The sequence below is a fragment of the Phocoena sinus genome, chromosome 20 (genome assembly GCF_008692025.1).
Source record: "Phocoena sinus isolate mPhoSin1 chromosome 20, mPhoSin1.pri, whole genome shotgun sequence".
Taxonomy (NCBI): Eukaryota; Metazoa; Chordata; class Mammalia; order Artiodactyla; family Phocoenidae; genus Phocoena; species Phocoena sinus.
Genome location: NC_045782.1, coordinates 38546600 through 38572878, shown reverse-complemented (window position 1 = coordinate 38572878; position 26279 = coordinate 38546600). Strand labels below are relative to the sequence as shown.

At 39.4% G+C, this 26279-nt stretch overlaps 1 protein-coding gene across 2 annotated transcripts; it reads left to right on the top strand.

The window, feature by feature from the left end:
- Positions 1-1125: 1125 nt before the first annotated feature.
- On the top strand, positions 1126-22677 carry SMARCE1 (SWI/SNF related, matrix associated, actin dependent regulator of chromatin, subfamily e, member 1). Of its 2 annotated transcripts, none has more exons than XM_032617063.1 (11): positions 1126-1652; positions 3653-3704; positions 3881-3924; positions 6858-6962; positions 12119-12199; positions 13806-13937; positions 14200-14371; positions 17565-17737; positions 18253-18354; positions 19012-19222; positions 21408-21680. In XM_032617063.1, exons 2-11 carry the CDS (start codon positions 3698-3700, stop codon positions 21614-21616), a joined length of 1236 nt encoding a protein of 411 aa, XP_032472954.1. In that variant the 5' UTR covers positions 1126-1652; positions 3653-3697; the 3' UTR covers positions 21617-21680. The 2 variants fall into 2 exon arrangements, with proteins under 2 accessions (XP_032472954.1, XP_032472955.1); XM_032617064.1 differs by having other exon boundaries at positions 1155-1652; positions 19069-19222; positions 21408-22677.
- The last annotated feature ends 3602 nt before the right edge of the window (positions 22678-26279 follow it).

The window sequence follows — 26279 nt, the reverse complement described above, 5'->3', positions numbered from 1 at the left end:
CCTGCAGTGGAAGCACGGAGTCCTAATCACTGGACCGCCAGGGAATTCCCTGATGCTTATATATTTTTAAAAAGCAATTTCGTATACATTATCTCAAGCACCACTCAGGCCCCCCATTATCCTTTGATGACCTCCTTTTTAGTCTTTCCCTTTAACATGCTCTTCAACTTCACTAATCTCTAATCATGAGTATAAAAATATTGGAGGTGTAAGAACCGGACAGTGGGTTCAGCTGGACAGCTTTGCTGACTTCTGGAGATGCCCTAGCCCCTGCTGGCACACCCAGGATGATGGCTAATGGCAGCCGGAGAATTCAATCAGTCACCCTAAATGTCAACACTGTTTTCAAGTAATTTCAGATCCTTCTCGCTCCAGTGTCCCACATCGGTCAGGTGTTTATATATCCAAGGAGAAGCTACTATCTAGTAAACCAACGTAGTCTTGATTCAGTGGAAAGAGCCCTGGACTAGACCAGAACCTGCCTCAATACACATTTATTGAGCAGCTAACAACGGGTCAAGCCCTTACTGGGCACGGGCGATACGAAGATGACCAATGCAGATGACTGAACCTTTGCTTTCGTGGCTCTCATATTGCATTGAAATTGACAAACAGTCCGATATCAGGTAAAGACCATAATAAAGTTATCAAAGAATCTTGGGAGTTCAGAGGAAGGATTAAGGGGGGAGAGGGGAAAGTTCCAGGTGGGCATCACAAACAATTTGAGCTGGATCCGGAAGGACAGATGAGTTTAAGCTGAAAAATGAAGGACAGTCGTTCCCGGTGGAGAGAACCGAGTGAGCCAAGGCGCGCTGGGACAGAGACCCTTGTCCGACGTTGCAAGAGCACACAACCTGGGGCAAGGAGATTAACATCTCCGGCCCTCGGCTCAGAAACCTGTGGCAGTTACCCTAGCCTCGCGCTTGGGAAAACTGGAAAGGTCCGTGCTGCTTTCGCCAAGGCTCCTGCCCGGCCGCCAAGGCAGGAAGCCCTGGGAGGCGCGCGGGAGGGCAGAAACTGCGAACCGCGCGCTCCGCGCCTGCATCCTCGGTTTACTGAAGTACACACTCCAGATACCTGGGAAAAAGTAAAGAAAAAAACCGGAAGGAAAGAAAGAAAAAAAACACCCTCGGAGGCGGGGACGTGCTCGGCCTGAGTCCGGCCGGAGTGACGCGCGGGCCTCGCGGCCACAGTGGTTCCGGGGCTAGTTGCCGGCGCGCTTCCCGCTGCCTTCCGGCCCCGCGCGGGGAAGCTGAGGCCGCACTCCCACCTCCCCTAAGCGCAGCCTCGCACCTCCCGCCGCGTCACCCGTCGCTACTCCCGCTCCTCAACGGCTGCGGGGTTTGGGCCTACCCAGCGGTCGGACCACCTCCGCCCTCTCCGCCGTGACGAATCGGCGCCCGCCTGGCAAACTACCCAAATTCGGGGAGTTTTGAGAAACGTATGGGGTCTGAAAAAATCCTTGATTGTACTAAGCACCACCGCGTCCCCACCAGAAGACTTATTTTTCTTAAGATAGTCGGTTGGAGCCTTGAAAGGAATTAAGAAGACTGTTGAAAGTGCGAGCGCGGAAGCTCCGGACGCGAGGGGCGGGGCGTGCGCGGGACAAAGGGAAGCGAGGCCGGAGCTGCGGGCGTTTTTTCTGCCCGCGGGTGAGTGTTTCCGACTGGGCTCGACTGGGTCGGGAGGGTGGCGAGGCGTGGGGTCCCGGCTTTGCCCGACCCCGAGTCCCCGGGGGTTGCTGGGGTTCAGGCTTGGCCGCGGCGCCAGAGCCGGGGGCCAGTTGCGGCCTCTCTGAGGCCTAGCGGAGCGAGGGTGCCATCTGGGGCTCCTCCGGGGCGGCCAGATGTGCCCCTTCCACTAACCCCGCGGAATTGGTCAAAGCACCTCTGCATACTCCTCTTTAGTAGAGTCGCTGGGAAAGTGCATCCTTCACACAAACCTAAAGGAAAAGATCTCAGAGGAAGCCCTTGGGGCAAGCCAAGCCCGTGGTCCTCACCCCCGGAAAGGTGGTTTCCCCTCGGTTCAGGCAGCGACCTGAGGACTCGTGGTGTGGCTTAGAGTGAAGAGCGAAAGCTCGGAAACAGTTTGACCTGGGTTTGAAACCCAACTCTGGCACTTCCTGGCTATGTGTCTTTAGACAAGTTACTTACACTCGCCGAGACTCCCTTTTTTCTCTGTAGAATGGGAATAGCAGTACACATCTCGTTGGTAGTTGTGACTGTTAAACCAGATGGTGTAAGTAGTAAGCCTGTCCCGTATAAGGCAGTCAACAGATACTTTAGGATTTTATGCCAGGCACCGGGCATGCATCCGGTGGTGGACAAATGCACAAGGTCACTCTTGGAATTTATAGTATAGCAGAGGAGATCAGTAATTTTAAAGTATTAGCAATAAAGTGTGACGTATCAGAGAGCTCGTGGCAGTAATTGTCAGGGCTCCCCCCAGCAAGGCCTAGTGGATGTTGACAGCCTACCTGAACTTGAGCAGGAAGGAAATCTGCACCAGACTCTGGTTTCTTGCCTGTTCCTTAAGGAGAGAGAGAGAGACCCAGGTTGGGCCATTGAGAAAATAAATGATTTCGTTCTGCACCAGGCTTCTTATTCATAATGCTCCAGGAATTCCCTTAAAATGCAAAACAGAAGCAAAAAACATCATGTTTGTTTCGCATAATGTTGGATGAAAGTACTCCAGTAGTCATAAAAGTTATTTGCCTTATTTCTAAAAATGAATGTCTGTCTCTTTGTACACACAATGTGTGATGTATATTGAGGTAAGGAACAAGCTCACCTGTGTATGGTCATGTGGTGAGCTAGTAATACTAGGACAAAAGTTAGTAAGAATTGAGCTAGAAAAAAAGAAGAGCTAGGTCCAGGGACTACAATAATAAATTAAATGGTCCCTGTTTCTAAGCAGCACATAATATACCCACATTAACAGGTATAATACGATAGCATAGATCTGTGTAAATTGGATAGGAGTACAAATGAGGAAGGAATTAATTCCGCACAGGTAATTTGTCAAGAAAGCTCCATTGAGGAGATATATTTTGAAATGGGCTGAGAAGGGTAATAAGAGTTTTTCAGGTAGACTCTCAAAATTTATTCCCAGCAGTTATAAAGCTGTTTACCACTATAAGAGAATGTAAAGTTCATTGTCACACCAGTTACCTTTTGCACTGCCTCCAGGAATAAAATGGTGCTCCATTTTAGTAGAAGTTGTTATCCTAAAAGGAAGGCAGAGCTGCGGCTGATCAGGGAGCTGTCAGTATCTGGTAGGCCTTGTTGAGGTAGGCCCTGACAATACATCACATTCTATTGTCACTGTATTTTTATCAGTCTGATTAAATGTTTACATGGCATCAGCAAAACGTTTTCCATACAAGAGGTGGCTCAGTATCAAAAACAAAAAAACTTGCAAGTACATGACTAATTTTACTTTTTAATATCCCCAGTAATTTGTTTTAGTCATTTAATTCTGATCAACCAAATGACCTAAAGAACTAGTAAAATATTAAAAAGGCTGGATTACTAGAAGACAATGTAATTTTACTAAGAAATACCAATTAAATTACCCTATCCTTTAGGAAAACATTCTCTTATGCTTGCTGAGTTTTGATTATTTTTCTTTATTTTTCTTTTTTTTATTTTAGTGTCTCAGATTCATTCTTAAGGAACTGAGAACTTAATCTTCCAAAATGTCAAGTAAGTTTCATTTTTTATATTTATCAATCTATATTAATAAGAGACTAATGCCCTAGCAAATGGGAATTCCAAAATACTCTCATTTTTTTTTCTTCAAAACAGGACCATTGGTAGTTTTGTTGCATAGTATTATATCTCAGTTGTTTACAAGAAGTTATTTATTTTCTTTCAAACAGAAAGACCATCTTATGCCCCACCTCCCACCCCAGCTCCTGCAACAGTAAGTTTTAATTTTCTTGTTAATGTAATAGCCAAGTCTGGCCTTGATACAAAAACCCAGATGTCTTCCAGTGACAGTCACTCAGTCATCACAGCAACAGGATGAAAAATTCAGCTAAAAAAAAACAGCACTTCCTACTAAATAAAATAACTCTGCATCTTACCTTGAACCACCCCCAACATTTAAAGAAACATACTACTGAAATGCCAACCTCCTATGCTCAGTTCTTTTTTTAATTGGGAATAAGTGACAAGTTTAACATTTCTTTCTTGTTAATCTCTATTAAGACTCTTGAAAGTTAATATGAAATGAATGCTCGTTCTGGCATTTATTATTTTTAAGTCTGACCTTCAGCTGGTTACATTTTTCTGTCCTTGTCTGTATATAATTTTCATGTTAAATCAAACAATAAAGCTTCCAGTTCTATAATAGCTTATTGTAAATCTTTATTTTCAAGCTGTTCAAGTAAGGATTTCATTATCTATGGGTCAGATCCTGCCATTTCACTTTACTCCATAAGTAATATTTTATTGGACTGAGAATTGATATGTTTCAAAGTGCCTAAATGATAGTCGTGGACTAATTTTTTTCACCCAGCAAGCTCTGGCCCAGCTTGGTCAGCATGTAAAATAATTGTCCAGTCCACAAAACAGTTTTAACAGTAACCGTTCAGGCCTTGCTGAAATGGATTTCTTGTTGTTTTCTTATTTAAAAACAAAAACAAAACACTTACCATTGACCATATCCTACAAAAGAAGTTCTTTAAAGCTGTTAGCCCTCCTTCCATACTCCCTACCCCTAAATTTCTGGCTAGTTTACTAATTAGGTCCTTGTGTAATTTTGTTTTCTCCACTAGATAAACTAGTTTTATTTACTAACTCTCAGATGTATGTTTTAGTTATGTTTATCAACAATTTATTTTTCCATAGTAAGATGCTTTTAAAAAAGAGATACTGTATCACATCTTCTCAGCTCAATTTATATAACATACAGTTTCTAAAGTTACTTCTGGTCGATCTTAAAGTCCTGTGTTTGGTTTGTTTCTTTTCTTAAATCAAAGAACATTTCTTGTGACCATCTCCTTGGCACTCTGCTAATGGCTATACAGGTGGAGTTGAACAATTGAGATTCCTGACCTCAAAGAGCTAACCATGTACTTCATTTTTGGAAACGGTATAATTGTAATATTTCAGTTTCGATTTTTTTTTTAGTTCCCTTATTTTCTTACATTACTGCCTCATAATGTTGAATAGTGATTATCATTGCTTATGCAACTTTGAAGGTGTCATTTTGACGCAAATACTGCCTCTGACAGCATATAATATCTTGAAAACAGACTTGATTTTTTGAGATAATAAAAATAGCTCAGAAACTAACCCTATGACTTCTTAAATGTAGAAAGGGATATTTTTACCTTTCTTTAGTCATACTTCTGTACCATTATAATTTCACATTTACACATAAACTACAGAAGACTAGGGGTTAGGACATGCAACAGAATGGATATTAAATGAGTTATCCTCCTTTCTTTTTTTTCCATTTCTTCTGCCACCACCATCACCAGCTCCACCCACCACTACCACCCAAATGTACCGCTCCAAGTAATATAAACTTCTTTTGTGCCTTTGATACTTCATCTGTGTTTTGCCTACTTATGTATGCTTGATCTGCGTCTTCTATAACTACATAGACTAGAAATTGATCAGTAGTTTTCTTCTAAAGAATATCAAATGTATTATCTGCTTGACTGTCTTTCTTTTGGACACTAAGGATATGTGCAGTGGCATGTTTTAGAAAATTGTGTTTATAATCGCTACAGTTTAGTTGGGATGTGTTAAGCTTATACAATTCAGCATTGGTATTGTCAATTGCATGTTAAAATGAAATTACTGTCACTTGTTTTGATTGAGGTTCATTAGGTAAAATACCTTACTTTTGGTCTCTCTTTGCTACATCCTTTTTATGCATCATACCTTGATTCTCATGAACATTGGATGTCATTTTATTAATCACGAAGGGCACTGCTATATAAGAGCCCATTTGTGATCACATCAACACATAATTTACAAAAGCCAAGAATTCTGTTGCTCCAACGAGCAGTTGTGGTTTGAAAGAGCTAGGGCTGTCAGGAAACTAGATGAGAAAAGAAAGTTCAAGTCCGTCTACTAGAAAAGTAGTTCACATTAAAACTAAATGCAGAAATTGTTGATGATTGACCTGTGGAAGATGGATCAAAGAAGAGATGGAAGAGAAAGCCTATAAAAGAATGGGTTAAAAAGATCAGACAGTACCCCCAGAAATCCATGCATTTCTTACAAGTCTTTGTTTTGAAATCATGTATGTGGCATCCATTGAATCCCACATATGTTCTTTTCTATTGACAACTTCTGACTTCCTGATTTGAATCTCTTCTCATTTCTCACACTATATAAAATGATTTAAAGTTGTCTTTGAAAGTGATTCATTTCTTGTTTTTTTTTTTTTTTGGTAGATAATACATTGGCGGCATTCACATAACTGTCAAATAAATCATGTTTTGTTTTGCATGTAAAGTGTTCTCAGACTCCTAGCTTATCACATTTCAAGCTTTCCTATCTCGGACATATATCGCTAAGTTGTTATTTCATACTATTGACCATAAAGTAACCCTGAATGTTTGAGACACTTCAGTGCATTGCTTATCCCGAAAAACAAGCACACATATTCACACGAACACGAACACCACTGGCCCCTGCAAAGAGACAGAAAGAGAGGGAAAAAAGCAAAACAAAACACTGGTTTTCACTGAAAGAAAAAGAACAGTTACAACACATCATTGCTTGTTTAAAATCAGGTTGCTTTTGCATGCCATATGCAGATCATTTTTCATTTCTGTGTTTTCCTCGTTTGAGCTCATTTCTCATTCGTGTTTTTGTCTCATTTGTTTCCATCAGCAAATGCCCAGCACACCAGGGTTTGTGGGATACAATCCATACAGTCATCTCGCCTACAACAACTACAGGCTGGGAGGGAACCCGGGCACCAACAGCCGGGTCACGGTAGGAGAATCAACTATTACAGCATCCAGCAAACAACTGGAATTGACCAGAAATGCCTTCAGAGTTAGGTCCTTTGAATCATCAGCACAGCCATTTAAAAAAAAAAAAATTTAACCTGGCTTTTAGACTATTTAAAATATTCATTGTACAATCTTACACTGAAAAATGAAAAAATAGTGAGATCTGGATATGTATATAGAAGAAAAGAATTTATTCTGTTTGGTGGTTGGTAGAGATAAAGCCTTGGGCACTTAATGCTAATACCATATGTATACAAACCTAGAATTTCCTATGGTTAAGATGCCCTTTTTGAGACGAAGAGTATCTTTCATTTAAGGTAATTGGCATTAGGCTCAAGACCTTAGTTTCTTAATAAAGGCTGGGCTTACAGGCCTAGCTGCCCTACCAGTTTGAACTGCTGCACGTAATTATTTGTCTTTTGGATTTAACAGTTGACCTAACTGAGATTCATTTCTCTCTAAAAAGATTTTAATGTCACTTCAACGAATTGCAGAACAAAAGTTGAATGAAATTAATTTGAATTATCAGACTGTAGATATCTACAGCTAGAAGTGTGTTTATAATCCATAGGATAAAGGATATAATTTCTGAAACTTAGGATGTTTCACTTAAATGATCAGCCTAAGATACCAAAATTGGATGATGTAATTCAGGCTTTCTATTTTATTTTATTTATTTATTTGTATTTATTTATTTTTTTAAAGAAAGAATTGGAGAATTCTATTCAAGCCAAATTTGAGGATTATAACCTGGGAAGAACATGTCAGAAAGCTCTGAGAATTGTTCCTCCCGTTGGAAGACTTTTTATTTTACAGTCATCTTAAAGTCCATTTAAGGAAGTTTAGGTACCAAAGAAACAACTGTAAAAATGTTTTACCAAAAATAAATAATAAATCCAAAAGCCAAATACCTACATACATTGGAATGTGGTATTGGTGAGAATTTATACAACCCAGAATGGCTGTAAACTTTTTAATACCTGGTTTTTGTTTGCTGTATTCATAAGTAATTCGATTATTGTGACTTCAAAAAAGCCCTCTCACCCTGTAGTCAGGCTAGAGCAGAAAGCTTGTACCTATCAAACTGTTTGTCTATCTTGGTAAGCATATTGCTTAGCTTGATAGGTTTCGTTTGTCGAAATTTTTCATTGTTTCTGCATAATTTGTACCTCATAAGCATATCAAGTTTTATGTGCCATGCATATTTCATGGTATCTGAAAAGAATTCTGACAAAGTGTGTGTATGTATGCATTTCACAATGCATACAGTTTCTATGTGCATCGGTACTTGTTTTTCCCTGGCCTGAATGTGTTTCACAAGTGTAACGGGTCACAAAGTTATCAAATGGTAAAGAATATTTTAATTTAAATGAGGAGTAGAATCGATTTTGGACCATTCATGTTAATACAGAAAATTATTCATGGGCAGTAAACAAAAGAATGATTACATTTTAATAGCTCTATACAGTCAGCTCTTGATTATCTATGTTAATGGAAAAGAAATGGTGGTAACTGTAATATTAGAATCATTTGTATTTCAGTTTCTGTAAGCATTTTGTTCTTAACTTGGATGTATCTGCGGGATTCTTTGTTAACAAAGTGAGATCATTCAGTGGAGACTTACTAGGAATAGGAAAGTGCAGCTGCTGTCTCAGGGCCTCAGCAAGTTATCTGTTTCTCCCCATTCTTTCTTTCAGGTGTTAGAACCCAGTATTTGGGGGTAGGCACTAGCTTCAGGGTAGATTAGTATAGGAGGGCTGTTGAGCATGGAAACATTGATCTTCTGGTTCTTTATGGTTGTTTTCTTTGTATTATTTGTTCTCTCGACACCAGAATGAAGTGTAATCAAAGTGCTCTGTAGACTTAACTTGAAGAGCCTAGAAAATGTGGAGGCTTTTAGCCTGTGCTGATCCTAGCCCCTTCAACTTCTAGTGACCTCTCAGGTCATTGAATCATTCTCTATGAAAATTAGTTATGCCTAAAGTTTTATACTACTATATATGTATAATTTAAGCTCTGTTAGGACTCAGTAGATCTGATTTTAACCTTTATAAAAGTGTTACTTTAAGATGACCTCACCTATGTGTTTTTTTGGGGGGTGGGGGGCTCCTCTTTGGTATTACTGCCTGCAAATCGCCTTAAGTCATCGATTTGAAGGAATGATTCGGTGACACCCTGTGAATAGCTTCTTGTAGCCTTAAGTCATCGATTTGAAGGAATGATTCGGTGACACCCTGTGAATAGCTTCTTGTAGCGTCCACAGAACATCGTGTTTTCCCAATGACTCCAGTACACTCGAATGGTTTTCAGACAATAAGCATTTTATATATAGCATGTTGAGACCTTTTGGTTTCAACATATGGTAGCTATGAGATGGAATTCACTTCTGGTCAGTTCTTCATCAGATGATGGTTAACATTCTCAAGTACAGGTGTGAAGACAGATCAAGACCAAATGTTAAAAGTAGCTCATTTCTGTGCTTTAATGGAAATTCCATCCCAGAAGAAAACCTTAGATAAGATCCTACCAGAGAAACAGCTGAAAAATGGGAAGCAACAAAAATCTCTGAGTAGCCAGAATTTCACAAAATCATGGGCTTTATTCATAGGAGGTTCCCAGGACCTTACTCTATTGTAAGCACAGTTTTAACAAGCATAATTAGTTGTTTTCTCCAAACTCATTGCCAGTTGGAAAGAGGGACAGTTGCTGCTAGAGGTACATTTCCTGATAGCAGCAAGGAAAGAAACCACTAAAAAAGGAGACATTCCCTCCAAAAGCATAACCACCAGGCCATTTAATAAAGGGGCCAGCAGGTTTCATACCTCAAACTAGAAGATTATAGCAAAGCAGTGATTATAATTGTGTTCAGTGCAGACTGCTTCTTTTTTGTTTTTTAAAGAATAAGGTTTGAGAAATTGTAGAAAGATATCTGTTTGAGATGGTTAATAAATTAGGGGTGTTTAGTGATATAAACCTTTAATATCCTGAAAACCAGCTAGAATTTAACTATGTTGTTATGGTTTTGGGTTTGGTTTTGTTTTCCTTGTATTTGTAAATTGGTCAGTGTAATGAAAATACCACCTCAACGTGTTCCTTTGGGAGAAAAGAAGAGAAATAAGCAAATTCATTGTTATAAAATACAGTTCTTTGAAAAATATCAAAGAGCAAATATTACTGTAATTTGTTTTTAAAGTGTTTTAATTTCACGTATTAAAGCATAAACATTTTAGAATTCTTTACCTCTTTTTTAAAAAATTGGTAACAGAGGTCTACCAACTTCAATTATTGGCACAATTCCAACTTTATTTGTAACCCACTTCATGGAATTCTGAAGGTTTGTGTTGGATATAAATTGGAAGTGCTTTCTAATAACTTTATGAAGAATCAGACTTTTATGTGTTACTTGCTCTGAATTCATGACATAGGGTTAGCTTTGTAGAACTCCACCCCCCTCCCCCAGAGAACTCCTACAGCCCTGAGACAGATCTCCTAGTGGCTGTTCATACCACCACTGTTGCCAGTTTCCATCCCCCATGGCTCACTTCACCCCGTTGCCCACTGCTGACTAAAAACAGAGTCTATCTACATGAGCATCAGCATGAGGTGTGCTAAGAATACGTGGGAGGCGTGGAAAGAAGGGAAACACTGCTTCAGAGGAAAAATACGTTCTGATAAGTTCATGTGTGAAGAAGCAGAGAGGAAGCAGAGTTCATGGACAAGTATGGAGGGGGGGAGGGATACGCTCCTCACAGGAAGAAGAAGCATTGTTGGAAAGTGGTGGAAGCAGGTACCAACACACTATTCCCGGAGCCCTAAGGTTGATTGGGGTCTCAGCCCAGAATGGAGGGGTTTCCCTCCGGTTTTACCACAACAGCAACAACAGGGCAAGGGAACAAAATGGCACCTTAGTTTTCTTGCAAGAATTTGCTGATTCCTGTCTTTTGGTCATTAGAGTGAAGCCAGCTCTTCTTCCCCCGAGCCTGGGAAGGAGGATCAGTATCAGGAGTCTCCCAGAAATTTGGGAGAAACAAATGTGATTCAGCCATGATTTGATTCTGGGTCCTTGATCAAATGCAGCCATGCGTGTAGAGATGAGAGTAGGTTCAGCAGCAGCACTCGCTCGTTGGATATGTGTGGGGTGCCCACTGGGAGCTATCTGATATCTTGCCTAGATTTAGCTTTTAGAAATAGCTGATCTCTCCTCTTTCTTTCCCTTTTTTCTGTCTCTCACTCACTTTCTTCTTTACTTTTTTAAAAACTATTTTTCAGTCTCCTCGCCTCCTTTTCTTCTGTTTTCCTTTCCCTTTCTTTCTGTGTCTTCCCCACGAAACCAGCATCTTTTAAAAATTAAATGGAGTTTCTTGATATAAGGTCTCAAAGGTAACTTAATCAGGCCCTGTTTCTGCCATTTCTCTGTTCCTGGTAAACTTGTTCACTCCTCCACTGTGATTAGGAATAAAAAAAGGCATGACTTCAGTTCACACTTCCTGATCTCCTTTATAAAACAAGACACTAGATATGGGCATAGAACCTTCAGAAAAGTAAAATCTCTAGTCATAATAAAGGAGCTAAGAAGGGTTTTTCCATTTTCCATTTTTGAAACCTAGGAAATAGGGTTTGCAGTGGTGGCGGTTGCTCGTGTGGAAGTGTGTTCCTGAAATGGTGCAAATAGTAAATAGTCCCCTGTAGGCAGTATGAGGTGTGGTAAGTGCTGAACGGGTTCAGCTTCCGGTGAGGTAATCAAGTGTTGACTGTATGTGTAACGGTAAATTAAGTCAAATAAGAGGGTGCCAGGTAATGTCCTAAACGTGGGACATCTGATATATAACCATATATTTTCGATGTATGAATTATTGTATAATATTTTATTTGTTCTTACAGCCAGGTTGTCAAAGCAGTGGCAATAAACTGCTAAGTAACGTATTAAAAAATTATGTGCCTAAAGTCTTTATTTTTTTCTGATGTGAACATTTCTGAATTTGCAGTGATAGCTATTTTCAGTGGAGAAAATATAAGGATCTTGTATCCATGGACGAGTAGAAGAAAGGCGCATTAGCATTTTTTAAGGGACTCTCTTTTCAGTTTGCTGGTGAACTTCTTGCAGTTGAGTGATGAATGTATTTAACTCTTTCCTAGGCATCCTCTGGCATTACGATTCCCAAACCCCCAAAGCCACCAGATAAGCCGCTGATGCCCTACATGCGGTACAGCAGAAAGGTAGGTGATCAGGGGCCAGAAGGGAGTGAGGACTGCCGTCTTTGCTCTTGGCTTTATGTCAGGTTTCAGATTGGCTTAGCCAGCTTTTTTGTGCATAGTCAGAGGAAAAGATACAGAATTGCAGTTTTTAAAGAAATTAGTTCCGATTTCCAAATTCCAGAACTAAAATCCAACAAGAACATGATTAAAATAAACAGTTAAAATACTTAAAGTTATGTAGCCAGTGTTACTTATGTAGTCTTTTGGAGAATATTTAATGACATAAAAAAAATGTTTAGTGAAAAAAGGAATGCAAGACTACATGTACTAGTATCTTATTTTTATAAAAATAATGGCAAATACATGCTAGTTTGAATTTTAAAAAGCGTAGAAGACAATGGTTTTCTCTAAACAATAAGCTTATGGTAATTTTTATTTTCTTCATACTTCCTTGAATTTTTCCTCTTTTTTTTTTTTGGTGATGAACCTCCATTACTCTTTTTTTGTTTTTGTTTTTTTTAACATCTTTATTGGAGTATAATTGCTTTACAGTGTTATGTTAGTTTCTGCTGTATAACAAAGTGAATCAGCTATATGCATACATATATCCCCATATCCCCTCCCTCTTGCATCTCCCTCCCCCCCATCCCACCCCTCTAGGTGGTCACAAAGCATCAAGCTGATGTCCCTGTGCTATGCTGCTGCTGCTTCCCACTAGCTATCTGTTTTACATTTGGTAGTATATATATTCAGTGCTACTCTCTCACTTCATCCCAGCTTACCCTTACCCTTACCCTTGCCCATTCCTCAAGTCCGTTCTCTATGTGTGCTTCTTTATTCCTCTCCTGCCCCTAGGTTCATGAGAACCTTTTTTTTTACAATTCCATATATATGTGTTAGCATAAGGTATTTGTTTTTCTCCTTCTGACTTACATCAGTCTGTATGACAGACTCTAGGTCCATCCACCGCACTACAAATAACTCAGTTTCGCTTCTTTTTGTGGCTGAGTAATATTCCATTGTGCCACATCTTTATCCATTCATCTGTCGATGGGCACTTAAGTTGCTTCCATGTCCTGGCTTTGTAAATAGTGCTGCAGTGAACATTGTGGTACATGACTCTTTGAATTATGGTTTTCTCAGGGTATATGCCCAGTAGAGGGATTGCTGGGTCATATGGTATGAACCTCCATTACTCTTAAAATAGCAAGTATAACTGATATCTTTATTAAAGACAAGAGCATTTATTGATTTTCACCACTATTTAGAAATTTTAAAATTTTGGGTCAGAATTATTATACATATATTTGACAATATGGTGTATTGTATTATGCAGAGTAACCACATTCCTTCTAAACTCTTGTGAATTTTTAGAAAGACATAAGACTATGTTTTTGAGTTAGCTCATCATAAGTGTCTGCAGTGATTGGAGATATCTGAGATCTGCCTTAAAGTAACCTGACGGAGGACTCAATAATTACTGCAGCAGGCTGAAGAGAACACGGGGATTTGACACTATTGCCTCTGCCTTTGTTGATGATTGAAGGTTTCTGTATTAAAAAGTATTTTTAAAGGTCTTTATTTTTAGGCATCAATACTGAAATCTCAACTGTTTGTCCTTTTCAAGGTCTGGGACCAAGTAAAGGCTTCCAACCCTGACCTAAAGTTGTGGGAGATTGGCAAGATTATTGGTGGCATGTGGCGAGATCTCACTGATGAAGAAAAACAAGAATATTTAAATGAATACGAAGCAGAAAAGGTAGAATGGGACTGTAAGGATGGGTACAATAGAAAATTCGTGAACACTTGCCTTATTATTTATAAAAGAAACATAAGATCTAATCAGACAACTGAGTCATTGTCTGCCTGGGTCAAGTCACTTAATTTCTCTAAGACTTCAGATCCCTTGTCTGTAAAAAGGAGATCATTATCATGTCTTTTGATATTCAAATGAGGTAATATAAGTATTCATTGTAACCTACAAAATGTCAACTCTAAAACTGAAAACATTTGACTTTCAGATAGAGTACAATGAATCTATGAAGGCCTATCATAATTCCCCCGCGTACCTTGCTTACATAAATGCAAAAAGTCGTGCAGAAGCTGCTTTAGAGGAAGAAAGTCGACAGAGACAGTCTCGCATGGAGAAAGGAGAACCTTACATGAGCATTCAGCCTGCTGAAGATCCAGATGGTAAAAAAAAAAAAAAAAAAGTGGGGCTTTGTTTATGCTTTCTCTGAGAATTAAAATATGAGAAATCTCTTAAGTTTTATTTCCTTTTCTAAATGGAAACAAAGCATAATTTAAGTGCCATTTCAATATTTGGAATAATTATTTTGATTAATATTTGTATGTGAACTTCCCAAAGATAAAGAAACACCCTTTTTAGTGTAGAAGATAGCAAAAACTACCTGTCGTTTATCAAAACCTTTGTACTCAGAATGCATGGAGGGTTTTTTAGTTACAATCAGAATTTTACCTCAACTGCTTTTAAAAAGTTAAATGCCTTCAAGTTATATTCTACTTTCTTATTGGTTCCCTAAATTGGCTGAGTTAAAGGCTCTTAAGGGAGAAAGTTAGTGAGTGGGAAGAGGCATTATGAACTTTCTTTTCTAGTTAATTCAGAAATCCAGCTAGAATTTATAAATACAACTCATGATGACACTTAGGAGGGTGCGCACCTACAAACTTTATACACACGCACGCCACTGCACACAGAGCAGAGCTTCCTAGTTGGCATTCCACGAAGAGTTTGCAGGTATGCTTTTGTACCTCTGGTTGGTTCTCTGTAGCCATGCAGGGTCTGAAGCTGCAAGGAGCTTCAGAGCTAGCCACCTCCAGCTGTGAGTATACTCATCCACATAGCAAGCATGCTATACAAATATTTTCTTCGTGTACTGCTGTGATGTGGTAAAGGTTGGAAGCTCTAGCTACAAGCAACAAAAGCATCTAGAAAGTAATTTAAGATCCCATTTTAAAGAAGTAGTAGTAACAAAGAAAAGGCTTGTAAGACCTTAAAGAAGAGACCTTTAATAAAGGAAGCAATAATACCACCTAAAGACATGAATAAACTGATATACTTAAAAGGAGAGAAAAACAAAAATGAGTTTTTAAAAGAAAGGACTGGGATATTGACAAATATTCTCATAAATACAAAATATAATAATAACTATAGAAAACAGAATAGGGAATAGAAACAATATAGCATGTTAAGCAGAGTCATCAGTGCTCAAGACACAGTAGTGTAAGCAAACTTGAGTTGCTCAAATTGGATAATTAGTGCAAGAAAATATACAGAACTAAAACAAATAGAAGATCCAGTCTACAAATAATTGGAAGGATGGGGGTCAGTAATAATCGGAAACAAAGGCTAGCAACATAGAAGACGTAAGTAGAAATCAGTTGAAGTTTTCACAGGTGGAAGGTAACAGCAGGAACACTGAGAAGGACTGAAAGAGCTTCACTTAGGAACAGTCTTCAAAGAGAGTCCTTTTCTCTGTTTCTCAGACTTCTGCCCATTATGTTTTTTAAGTTTAAAATAGGATATTAGAGCTGCTAATAAGAAAGGATGGTAATAGTTAAGGTACCAGGATAAGAATGACTTTAGACCTTGGACCTTATCGCTCAGAACTGAGTAGAAAGAGGAAGACTTGGGAGGTGGGAATGTACATAAACCAAGAGAAAGGCAGCACATCCACGAGTACAACAGCTGCTCACTTAAACAAAGAAGACCTACAAGGCCTACAACATACGTAGTTATCCACACAAGACAGTGAAGTCTTTTTTAACTGACATTTTAGAAAGAGGATATTCATGAGATAAATACCTGGTGAATTAGAAAATATAAACCTACCCCCCGCTCCAAAAAAGAAAAAAAGTCAGACAACTAAAGTGCAAAGGAAGACAGGCCCAGATTTTTAAGACTTTGTTTCTCCTACCAGTCCAGTGGTCAACACTGGGGACATACACATGAAAGAAGAAAAAGAAAGGTAACCTAGATGGATAACCTAGCACAAATGTATATAATCTTAAGTGTGAATATGAAAAACTCTCCCTTAAGAAATGAAAAGAGAACTTCCCTGGTGGCGCAGTGGTTGAGAGTCTGCCTGCTAATGCAGGGGACGCGGGTTCGAGCCCTGGTCTGGGAGGATCCCACATGCCGCGGAGCGGCTGGGCCCGTGAGCCACAGCTACTGAGCCTGCGCATCTGGAGCCTGTGCTCCGCAACAAGAGAGGCCGCGACAGTGAGAGGCCCGCACACCATGATGAAGAGTGGCCCCCGCTTGCCACAACTAGAGAAAGCCCCGCACAGAAACGAAGACCCAGCACAGCAAAAATAAAAAATAAACTACTACCCCCAACATCATCTTTAAAAAAAAAAAAGTAAAAAGGTCACAGTTTTTTTTTAATGGTATCTTTTATTCCAGTAATTTTAATTTCAGAAGTGTATATCCTAAAGAAATTACTTGAAACAAAAAGCAATTTGCACAACAGTTTGTAGCGGTGGTGTTTCTGGTAGTAAGAACTACTTAAGCACCCAAATTAAGGGACGTGCTAAACTGACATAGCAGCACAATTTGAGCCTTTGTAGCAGTTTCCTAAACTGTGGTCCCCCACCTCTGGCGGCACACTAAGATGGTTAGGTGGTTCAGAGAGGAACTTTCGTTTTAATGTGTATTGCTTAAGAGGAAGCTCTTTTTTTACGTTGATTTAAATAAAAATATTAAGTAAATAATAGCACAGGTTGTTAGCAGATACGTCAAAAACTGGTAGTGATAGAGCAAAGGTAATAGCTATTAAGAATAAGCTTGTAAACCAGATCCATACTATATGTATATGCACTTGAGTGGATGAAAACAGCATGTAATATACCTTCATACACTGACAACAAATGTATATGTGTGTAAATTGATAAAAATTAAAAGTGAAATTTAGAATTAAACGTTTTTAAGGCTTTAGTGGTATTTTAATCTTATAAAATATATATGCCCATCTGGGAAGCTGAATATTGCTAGAGATAATGTTTTCTCTGCAGTGGGCATTTTCCTTACTTTAAAGTGCTACAGTGACAAAGACACCACCCAGTTCCTGTGTATCATCAGTTGTAAAAGCCTTAAATTACTACCCCAAAAGTGAGACATTTGGCAAAATCTGTTTCGCTGTCAGTGCAGCCTTCATGTTGATTTCCAGGCCAGAGACACATGGTTGTATTTCATTTGCGTTTCAGCCACATCTTCCCAGATGCACATCATAACTTAAAGATTTATTTTAGATTTTGTTAGACCAGTGAGGGCCATGGCTCCTTGGCAACTAAGTGTTAACGCTGTTGCACTCTCCTGATGATGGTAGTTGGTGACCTAATTTCCAGCTCCTTTTGTTTATTCCAGATTATGATGACGGCTTTTCAATGAAGCATACAGCTACCGCCCGTTTCCAGAGAAATCACCGCCTCATCAGTGAAATCCTTAGTGAGAGTGTGGTGCCAGACGTTCGGTCTGTTGTCACAACAGCTAGAATGCAGGTCCTCAAACGACAGGTCCAGTCCTTAATGGTTCATCAGGTAGAGTCACAAAACATTTTATTATGCCCCAGGTGCCAGGTGACCTGATCCTATACCATGCATCAGTGTTCCTGTTAAATATTTGTGTTCAGTCTGACCTGTTCCTGATTCAGGGAAGAGGCTGGAGGGAGTAGACCTTTCCCAGAGATTTAATAAGTTTGTCATTAAACCTGTAACGTAGAGCCTTTTGACAGAAAGCATATCCGTTAAGAATTTTGAGACATCCTGTCAGCTCTTACTGATGTACTAAATATTTTTTTTCCAAAAAATCGCTGAGGCCTGAAACAGTATTCTCCAACATACACTTATTAATCAGTCATTCCCTCTATGCTGCATTTTACATTTTAAAAATCTTAGCTAGATACATTATGTAATAAATAAATTAAAAATTCAAAACATTTATCACACTATGAGAATGTGTGGACCATTAAAAAAAATGAGACATTTTCTGTGTTTGACATTTGCTTTAGAGAAAATAATTCAGTAGTAACAAAACCTGATCTTATGTTTTACAGCGAAAACTAGAAGCTGAACTTCTTCAAATAGAGGAGCGACACCAAGAAAAGAAGAGGAAATTCCTGGAGAGCACAGATTCATTTAACAATGAACTTAAAAGGGTATAAATTTAATGTGTTAACTATACTTTTTTCACTGTGTCTGTTACTTTTTTTTTTCCTCTTTCTTTTTTCCAAAATAGTGTTTTCATGGAACGTTGTTCACTTTGAAACAGGGTTAACTTTGCTATAACTGGCAAGGTCTTTGCTTTATGAAATCATTTCCATTTTCTGGTAGCGTTGCAATAGGTTTGAAATATCATATAGTACATACATACGTACTAGGCCTTAGACCCTGGAACGCTCTGAGGTTTTAATTTAAACTCTCATGCAGTTGTGAATTATTTCCATTTCGTTGCAGTTTATTCATCAGATGTCTCCGTTAGCTGTAGTTTACAGTTTGCACTTTGTATGAAAACAAGTAAATCTAGTGTTTGGCTGCCTGAAATATAAAATGGAAGCTTTGAGTATAATCCAGAACTTTCAGCATTGTCTCACCAGCTGTTCTGTAATACTTGATGTTATGTGGCATGCTAGGGCAACTTTCCTGTAGGCACAAGAGCTTCAGAGAGGATGTGGAGCCATGTTTTTTTCTGCCATATATATGTATATAGTTCTTAGCCAAGAAAACCCACTTTTAAAACAATTTCTCTGGTTCAGAGATTTTAAGAAAAGAACATTACTAAGAGAGTTTTTTGGGTTCTGTTTTCTGACTGCTAGTTGTGTGGTTTGAAAGTAGAAGTGGATATGGAAAAAATTGCTGCTGAAATTGCACAGGCCGAGGAACAGGCTCGCAAAAGGCAGGAGGAAAGGGAGAAAGAGGCAGCAGAGCAAGCTGAGCGCAGCCAGAGCAGTATTGTTCCTGAGGAGGAGCCAGCAGCTAATAAGACCGAAGAAAAGAAGGAAGACGAGAGCATTCCGATGGAGACAGGTAACCTTTCAGTTGATACTGAAGTAAATGTCCAGGGTTTCTACAGCTGTCTTTAGTTCTGCTTCTCCTTTCTCAGTGCTTTTCAGAAGTCACTCTGTTGATCTTGCCTCTTGAATTATTCTCCATATACTACCCATTTCTGTCAAAATCTTAATCTCTTATAGCAGAGTCCACTAAAAATGTTGGTATTGGTACAAAACAGCAGTGGTGTGTTGTCTTTAGTCTTGCTGTGTGAGGTCTTGGTTGTTTGCCCAGATTGAGTCATGTCATTTCCTGGGAATATAAAGTATAATGGTTTAATGGTTAAGGATACTGGCCCGGGAGTCAGACAGATCTGGGTCTAATACTGCTTCACCATTTGCTAGCGCTGTGACTTTGGGTAAGTTATTTAATTTCAGTTTCCTCATTTGCAAGTATTCTAGCACCTGCCTCTTGAGAGTGAGTTCCCAAGGATAAATGTACATAAAATCATCATTACTGCACTTGATATGATACTGGCACTCAGTATTTTAACGTTTATTGCTAAAATTGTTCAAACAAGATGTGGTCATTGCTCTTAAGATCAGTGTCGTCTCTGGTGTCTTAGAACAGAGTTAGGCAAATAAAACCTGCAGGCCAAATCCTGCCTGCCACCTGCTTTTGTAAATAAAGTTTTGTTGGAACTGTTTATTTACGTATGGTCTGTGGCTGCTTTGGGGCTACAACAGTATAGTCGAGTAGTTGCAACTGAGACTGCCTGACCCACAAAACCTGAGATATTTACTATCTAGCCTTTGTAGAAAGCATTTGTTGACCCCATCCTGGAACAATTCATACTTCTGTTCTACTGATTTTCCTGATTAAAAGCATTCCTCAAGGCAAACAATAACACAGCTTACATGAAGTACTGATTAAATCGATTATTGCTTAAAATTTTGAGATCACTCTACTTTCTGGCACTGTTTTGACCCGCGCAGTGCACTGTGTAATAAACAGAACTGAGCTGAAAGTATGGGAAACACAATCAAAGGCTCCCTGGACCATCATTACAAGTGAGAGGGACCATAGTCATACTTGGTGCTCAACCGACAACTTCTGATTTGACATCTGGAAAACATTAAGTAGAATATAGTATCTTTACCAGATATTTCTACAGAACGCTTCAGCAGATTAACATTTCAGATAGTCAGATTGTAAGTTTTATTATCTGAACCTTTCTCTGTTTTTGTGTGAACATGTTTTTTACCTTAACAGATTTGGAGCGTGAACACATTTTGTGGTTAAAACAAGAGCTTGAGAATTAGAGCATGGTTCTTTGGCTCATTTTGCAGCTAGAATACTCAGCCTTGCCTCTGTTTGGTCCTCTGTGACTAGAGCATGCCTGGGTCTTTACTCAGATTCCATCCTTCTAGCTGGAGAAAAAGAACTGACGAAGATTGTTCTGAAGACTATTAGCGCAATAACAGAAAACAGCCCAGCGTGACTCGTAACAAAGTACTTTAAATATCAGCCTTATACCATTTCCATACCTGCTTTCTCACTCATTAAATCCAAGCGCTTCACAACAGCACTGTCCAATAGAAATGAAATATAAGTCACTGTGTAATTACAAATTTTCTACTACTGACATGTTTTTAATGAAATCTTTTTTTTTTTTTTTTTTTTTTTTTGCGGTACGCGGGCCTCCCACTGTTGCGGCCTCTCCCGTTGCGGAGCACAGGCTCCAGACGCGCAGGCCCAGCGGCCATGGCTCACAGGCCCAGCCGCTCCGCGGCATGTGGGATCTTCCCAGACCGGGGCACGAACCCGTGTCCCCTGCATCGGCAGGCAGACTCTCAACCACTGTGCCACCAGGGAAGCCCAATGAAATCTTTTAAGTGAAATTAATTTTAATAAGTCTTCAAAATCCGGTGTGTATTTTTAGACTTAGAGCACATCAAAATTTGGAAGCTAAATTTTCAGCAGAAATACTTGATCTGTATTTAGATTTCAAAATTTACAGTTAAAAAGTAGATTGTTTCCAAATCCCAAATTGTTCTAAACATGCTAAAAGTTCTTTCCTCCGTCACACTTGCTCATATCGAGTGCTTAGTAGCCATATGTGGTGAGTGGCTGCCTTATCGGATGCTGCAGCTCTGGACTGTCAGCGTAATTAGAAGAGGGAATTTCTGTATTGGAACTAACAGTGACAAATGTGTGATTACAGAGGAGACACACCTTGAAGAAACGACGGAAAGCCAACAGAATGGTGAAGAAGGCACGTCTACTCCTGAGGACAAGGAGAGCGGGCAGGAGGGGGTGGACAGTCTGGCAGAGGAAGGGACCAGTGATAGTAACACTGGCTCAGAGAGCAACAGTGCAACTGTGGAGGAAGCACCGACAGATCCCGTACCAGAAGACGGGAAGAAAGAATAAATGTTGCCTTGTTTTATGTGTTCTAAATACTTTTTTAAATGAAAAAATGTTTTTCGAGTTTTAATGGTGTTATGTGGTCTGTGTATTAATTTTTTTCTTGTCCGTATCATACCACCAAAGGCTTCTGGACCATTTAGCATCGTGAGCTGAATGGCACAGCCACCTTTCTCAAGCGGGAAGAAGATGGTTCTTTTCTTTGGATCTTGTTTCTAGCCCTCAACTGTTGAAAGCCTCAGAATTTAAATTAATTGAGAAAATGCCCACCTCTTTTAGAGAATTATCCTTTGATGCTGCAGAATCTACTCTTACAAATGCCTTCCTACAGCTCACTTGGGTGCTTACCAAAGCCATAGCTTTAAACCTTCCCAGTGCCCATCAACAGCTTCCTGAAGGGCCCCTTTCCTGTTTACTTCCACAGAGAGTAGCTTCTTGAAAACATAGTTGTGTGAGTTCACTTACCCTTTTTTTATTTTGAATCAATGTCAGATACCAAGAGTTGTGTTAAGGTGTTTTGTGTACCTACAGCCAACACTTGGATTGTATTGATCCAGAAATAGTCTTCATAGTTACTGGCTTATGCAGTAGTCATTAAAGTGAACATGACACATATACATTTATCTATACTGCCTTTTGTTATAATTAATATTGGATATGTTCTGGTGAATTCATCCCTGTCGTACAGCGGGGGAAAATTACTTTTTTACCAAGTTTTCCAAAGACAGAATAGATCACAAAGCTGAAGGAATTGAATATTCTTGGAGGAAGTAACTTCAAAACGATTAGCCCATTCTAGAAGAAAAACAGCTGGGAATTAAGTTTATCCACTGGAAATTGTTTTACAGTAATCAAAACATTTAAAACCTCAAGGCTCAGAATCCCATAGATCAGAGCCTACCTACCTTTTTGATAAACTCTTAGTAAAGTCTTAGAGACCAGAAGCAAGATAGTTTGTGACACATGTGCATTCCAAAAACTAGAATAGATTTTTACTGAATAGTGGTATAATTGGTGGTATATGTTTCTTAAAGGTCCAAATGTAATAAAAAAAAATGGAAAAAAGAGTCTCAGTGTTTTTAATGCACTAAATATGTTTATGCAACACAAGCTTGTAACTTCATTATAATGTAGTGACAGTAGGGAGTGGCCTCTCACAGCTGTTATGAACTTGCCTCTTGAGATAAGGCCCCGTCTCACCCAACTATGTGAACTGCTGTAAGTAGTAAGTTCATATGTACAAGACACTTGTGAAAATTAGTTTCCTCATATTATAGTCATGTCACATACGGTCTTTGACTCCAAAAGTAAAGTGATAAGTTTCTACATACACATATGAGAAACTTTTTTTACATTGAAAAAAAATGTATGGCCAAGTGAATAAAGGTAAGCCCTGTGCTTACATGTAGATAACTTCTTGATATGGACAAAACTTAATTTATAGTGAATTCACTGCTACTGAGCTCACAGCACGCAGTGACTGTGACTCCACTCCGTTGGGCCTCCTGAGAGAGAGGAGGAAAGGAGACAAAATTGGGCGGAAACACCCCTTGGTACCTGTTTTTCTTAAAAACACATGGAATGTTTCTTTCTGAATGAAAAACTAATTTATCAGTTCTGGGTGTAGGGCGTCATAGGGCTAAGAACTTCAGCCAGCTCATCCCCAACAAACTGGATATCCTTTTTGGTACCTTGTCAAAACTGGGTAGAGCAGTTGTTAATATGGGTGGAAAACAGTACCAGATCAAGATGTCACGTTATTACCCTGGTACTGAAGTCTCTTAAGAGGATGGAAGTGGTTCTTTTGCTGAGCTGGAGATGGCACAGGGAAAACAAGTATATCTAGACCAAGCCTGCCCATACGATGCTACATCAACGGATCGAAACTTAAGATGGGATTTGGCAGCTTTTAACTCAGAGCGGGAAAATTGAATTAAAATACCTTCTTGTCAGAGTGATACCATAGAAACCACTAATGTCTGAGTTGTTCCCTAGTTTCTTTGAGAATGTGGCATATAGTCAAGGTCTTTGTTTTCCATATCCCCTGTAGGCACTGGGCGTGTCACTTAAACTCTCTGAGCCTGTTTCAACCGTGAAACAGATTGAACTACGTTCGGTCCTGTTACTTCTCCACATAGCCATGATTTTTAATGCATTTGTTTTGAGTATGAATGTGTAAAGTTTGAGGGCTTTCATTTTTATTAATTTTTAACAACAAATGGAAGAGAGGGGAATCCCCGACAGTCCCCCAGTTTTCTTACAGAATTTTCAAGTGTCATATCTTTCCCCATTTGTCAACAAGCATGTCTTTTGTGTGGCTCTCCTACAGTACGTGAAGATTTTGTATTTGTAAAGCAGAGCTTTCAGGAAAAGTCAGAGCAAGCTCATTCTAACATGAGAGTATGAACGTCCTATGGAAAAGATATAATGCTCGATTCACTATATTTGAAAGAGAATCCGGAGTTTAAATCCCTCCAAATTTTTAGTTTTGATGCTTCCCACTTAGAGACGAGTTTGGGGTTTTAAACAATTGGTGCTGACAGTGTGAAACTCCTGTTGCCTGCAGTTAAATTGAAGCTGTGTTTTCTCACGTGAACAGGCAATGAAGCTGGGATTATACTGCGTTAAATCCTCACTTCAGAAATCATTGCCCTCCAACCCCCAAGCACTACCACACACGGTCTCCCCGCCTGGTTTCAACAAGGGCAGGAGTTTATCTGGCTGTTTTTCACTGCTAGGCAAACCTTGCTGGAAGAGCAACAACTGCCTTCTTAATGATTTGCACATTAGAGGGCTTAGCGTCTTTACAAATGAAACATCCACTGGGCAATATCGAGCTGAAAGGAACGCGGAGCCTTTTTAGAAGAAATCATACTGGATTATCATCTGGCTTGTGGTGATAATGTTTCTTTGATCAATATGGTAGGGGAAATTCTAGGTTTAGTCGAAAATGTCTACAAGTCTTAGTAATCATAGAACTGTTTCTACACATCTTAGTAGTAGGTTAACTATATGAAATTGCCTATGTGAGTTTTTTATCTACAAGATGACAATTTCACCTGGTTCAACCTAATAATTCTGCATTTTATTATAGTCCAAGTTATAAGCCCTTAATAGCAGTTTTCTGGGTGTGAAATGATGGAACTTTGGACTTTGCAGATTGGTCGATACACTTCTCTAAAAATTACTGATTATTGTTAAACAAAACCCTGATTAACATGCAAATCTTAAACTATCAAGTATTTAACAGCCTGATTTTTAAAATATATCCCAGTAAACAGTTAAGATAGCTGGCTTATGTTCACATGTTTTCCCATTTAGCACCAAAAATATATAATTGTTTTGCATGTATTCAAGAGTGTTATATGGAGGGGTGGGAGGGAAGTTCCCAAAAGATTTGATTGCATTTTTTTTTTTTTTTTTTTTTTTTTTTTGCGGTACGCAAGAGGCCTCTCACTGTTGTGGCCTCTCCCATTGCGGAGCATAGGCTCCGGACGCGCAGGCTCAGCGGCCATGGCTCACGGGCCCAGCCGCTCCGCGGCATGTGGGATCCTCCCGGACTGGGGCACGAACCCGTGTCCCCTGCATCGGCAGGCGGACCCTCAACCACTGCGCCACCAGGGAAGCCCTGATTGCTTGTTACATAGAACTGAGACTGTAACTGCAGATAATGACCCCCTATAATGAGCCATCTGAAAGGCAAGAAAGGCCACCTCAGTGTCCTTGACATTCAGAAGTGGCAAGGACCTTGGGTCAGCCACCTCATGTACCCATCAGCCCTTGGATAAGAGCATTTCCTTCCCCATATCCCCTAGGGTTGTCACCTAAAATTAACACCTCTAGTCTTGGGGAGCCCATCCTCTCTTAAGACAGCTCACTCCTAGAATTAACGAAAAGTATTTCCTCTCATTCAGCTAAAATCTGTCTTTCCGTGATCTCACCCTTCTGGTTCTGCTTCTACACCTTGAAGTCAAATAGAATAAATATAATCCTCTTCCAAATGAAAGGCCTCTGAATATTTCTCTTTTTTTCTCTTAAATAACTGAATAAGCATATGATCCTATGGATTTCTTAAGATAGTTGAGTCTAGATGACTTATGACATTTTTTTCCTGAGTCTTTTCAAATGATTATCAACACTTCTGTGGACAGCTGTGTTTGAGAGGTAGCAATGGTTTCGATGAATACTGAAGCAAAGAGAAAATAAATCTGCAAAAAAAAAAGAAAGAAAAAATGAAGTGAATGCATGTGATAACACTGTTTTAGGCATCTATTCATGTTGATAGGTTGATTTCTTTTTTGTTCTTATTTCCCTTTTTGGTTTTTTTAAATTTATTTTTTATTGAAGTATAGTTGATTTAGTGTTAGTAAATACCGTGTTAGTTTCAGGTGGACAACTCAGCGATTCAGTTATACAAAAATACCTCTGAGTATTTCAAGACAGCTGCCCCTTGAGATCCTGCCATAGAACACAATTTCTCTCTTCCAGTGTCTCTCTTGATAGACTGGGGGTAAAGGACTACCCCTTTCCTACTCTTGAGGTCTAGACCACCGGAAAGTATGAATGTTTTCTCTAACAGGGTGAAATCCCAGTTCCTCCAGAACGTGCTGCACTTAATCAAGGCGCACAGCATCTCTAGACCTCAGAATCCACCTAACTGTGACAAGGA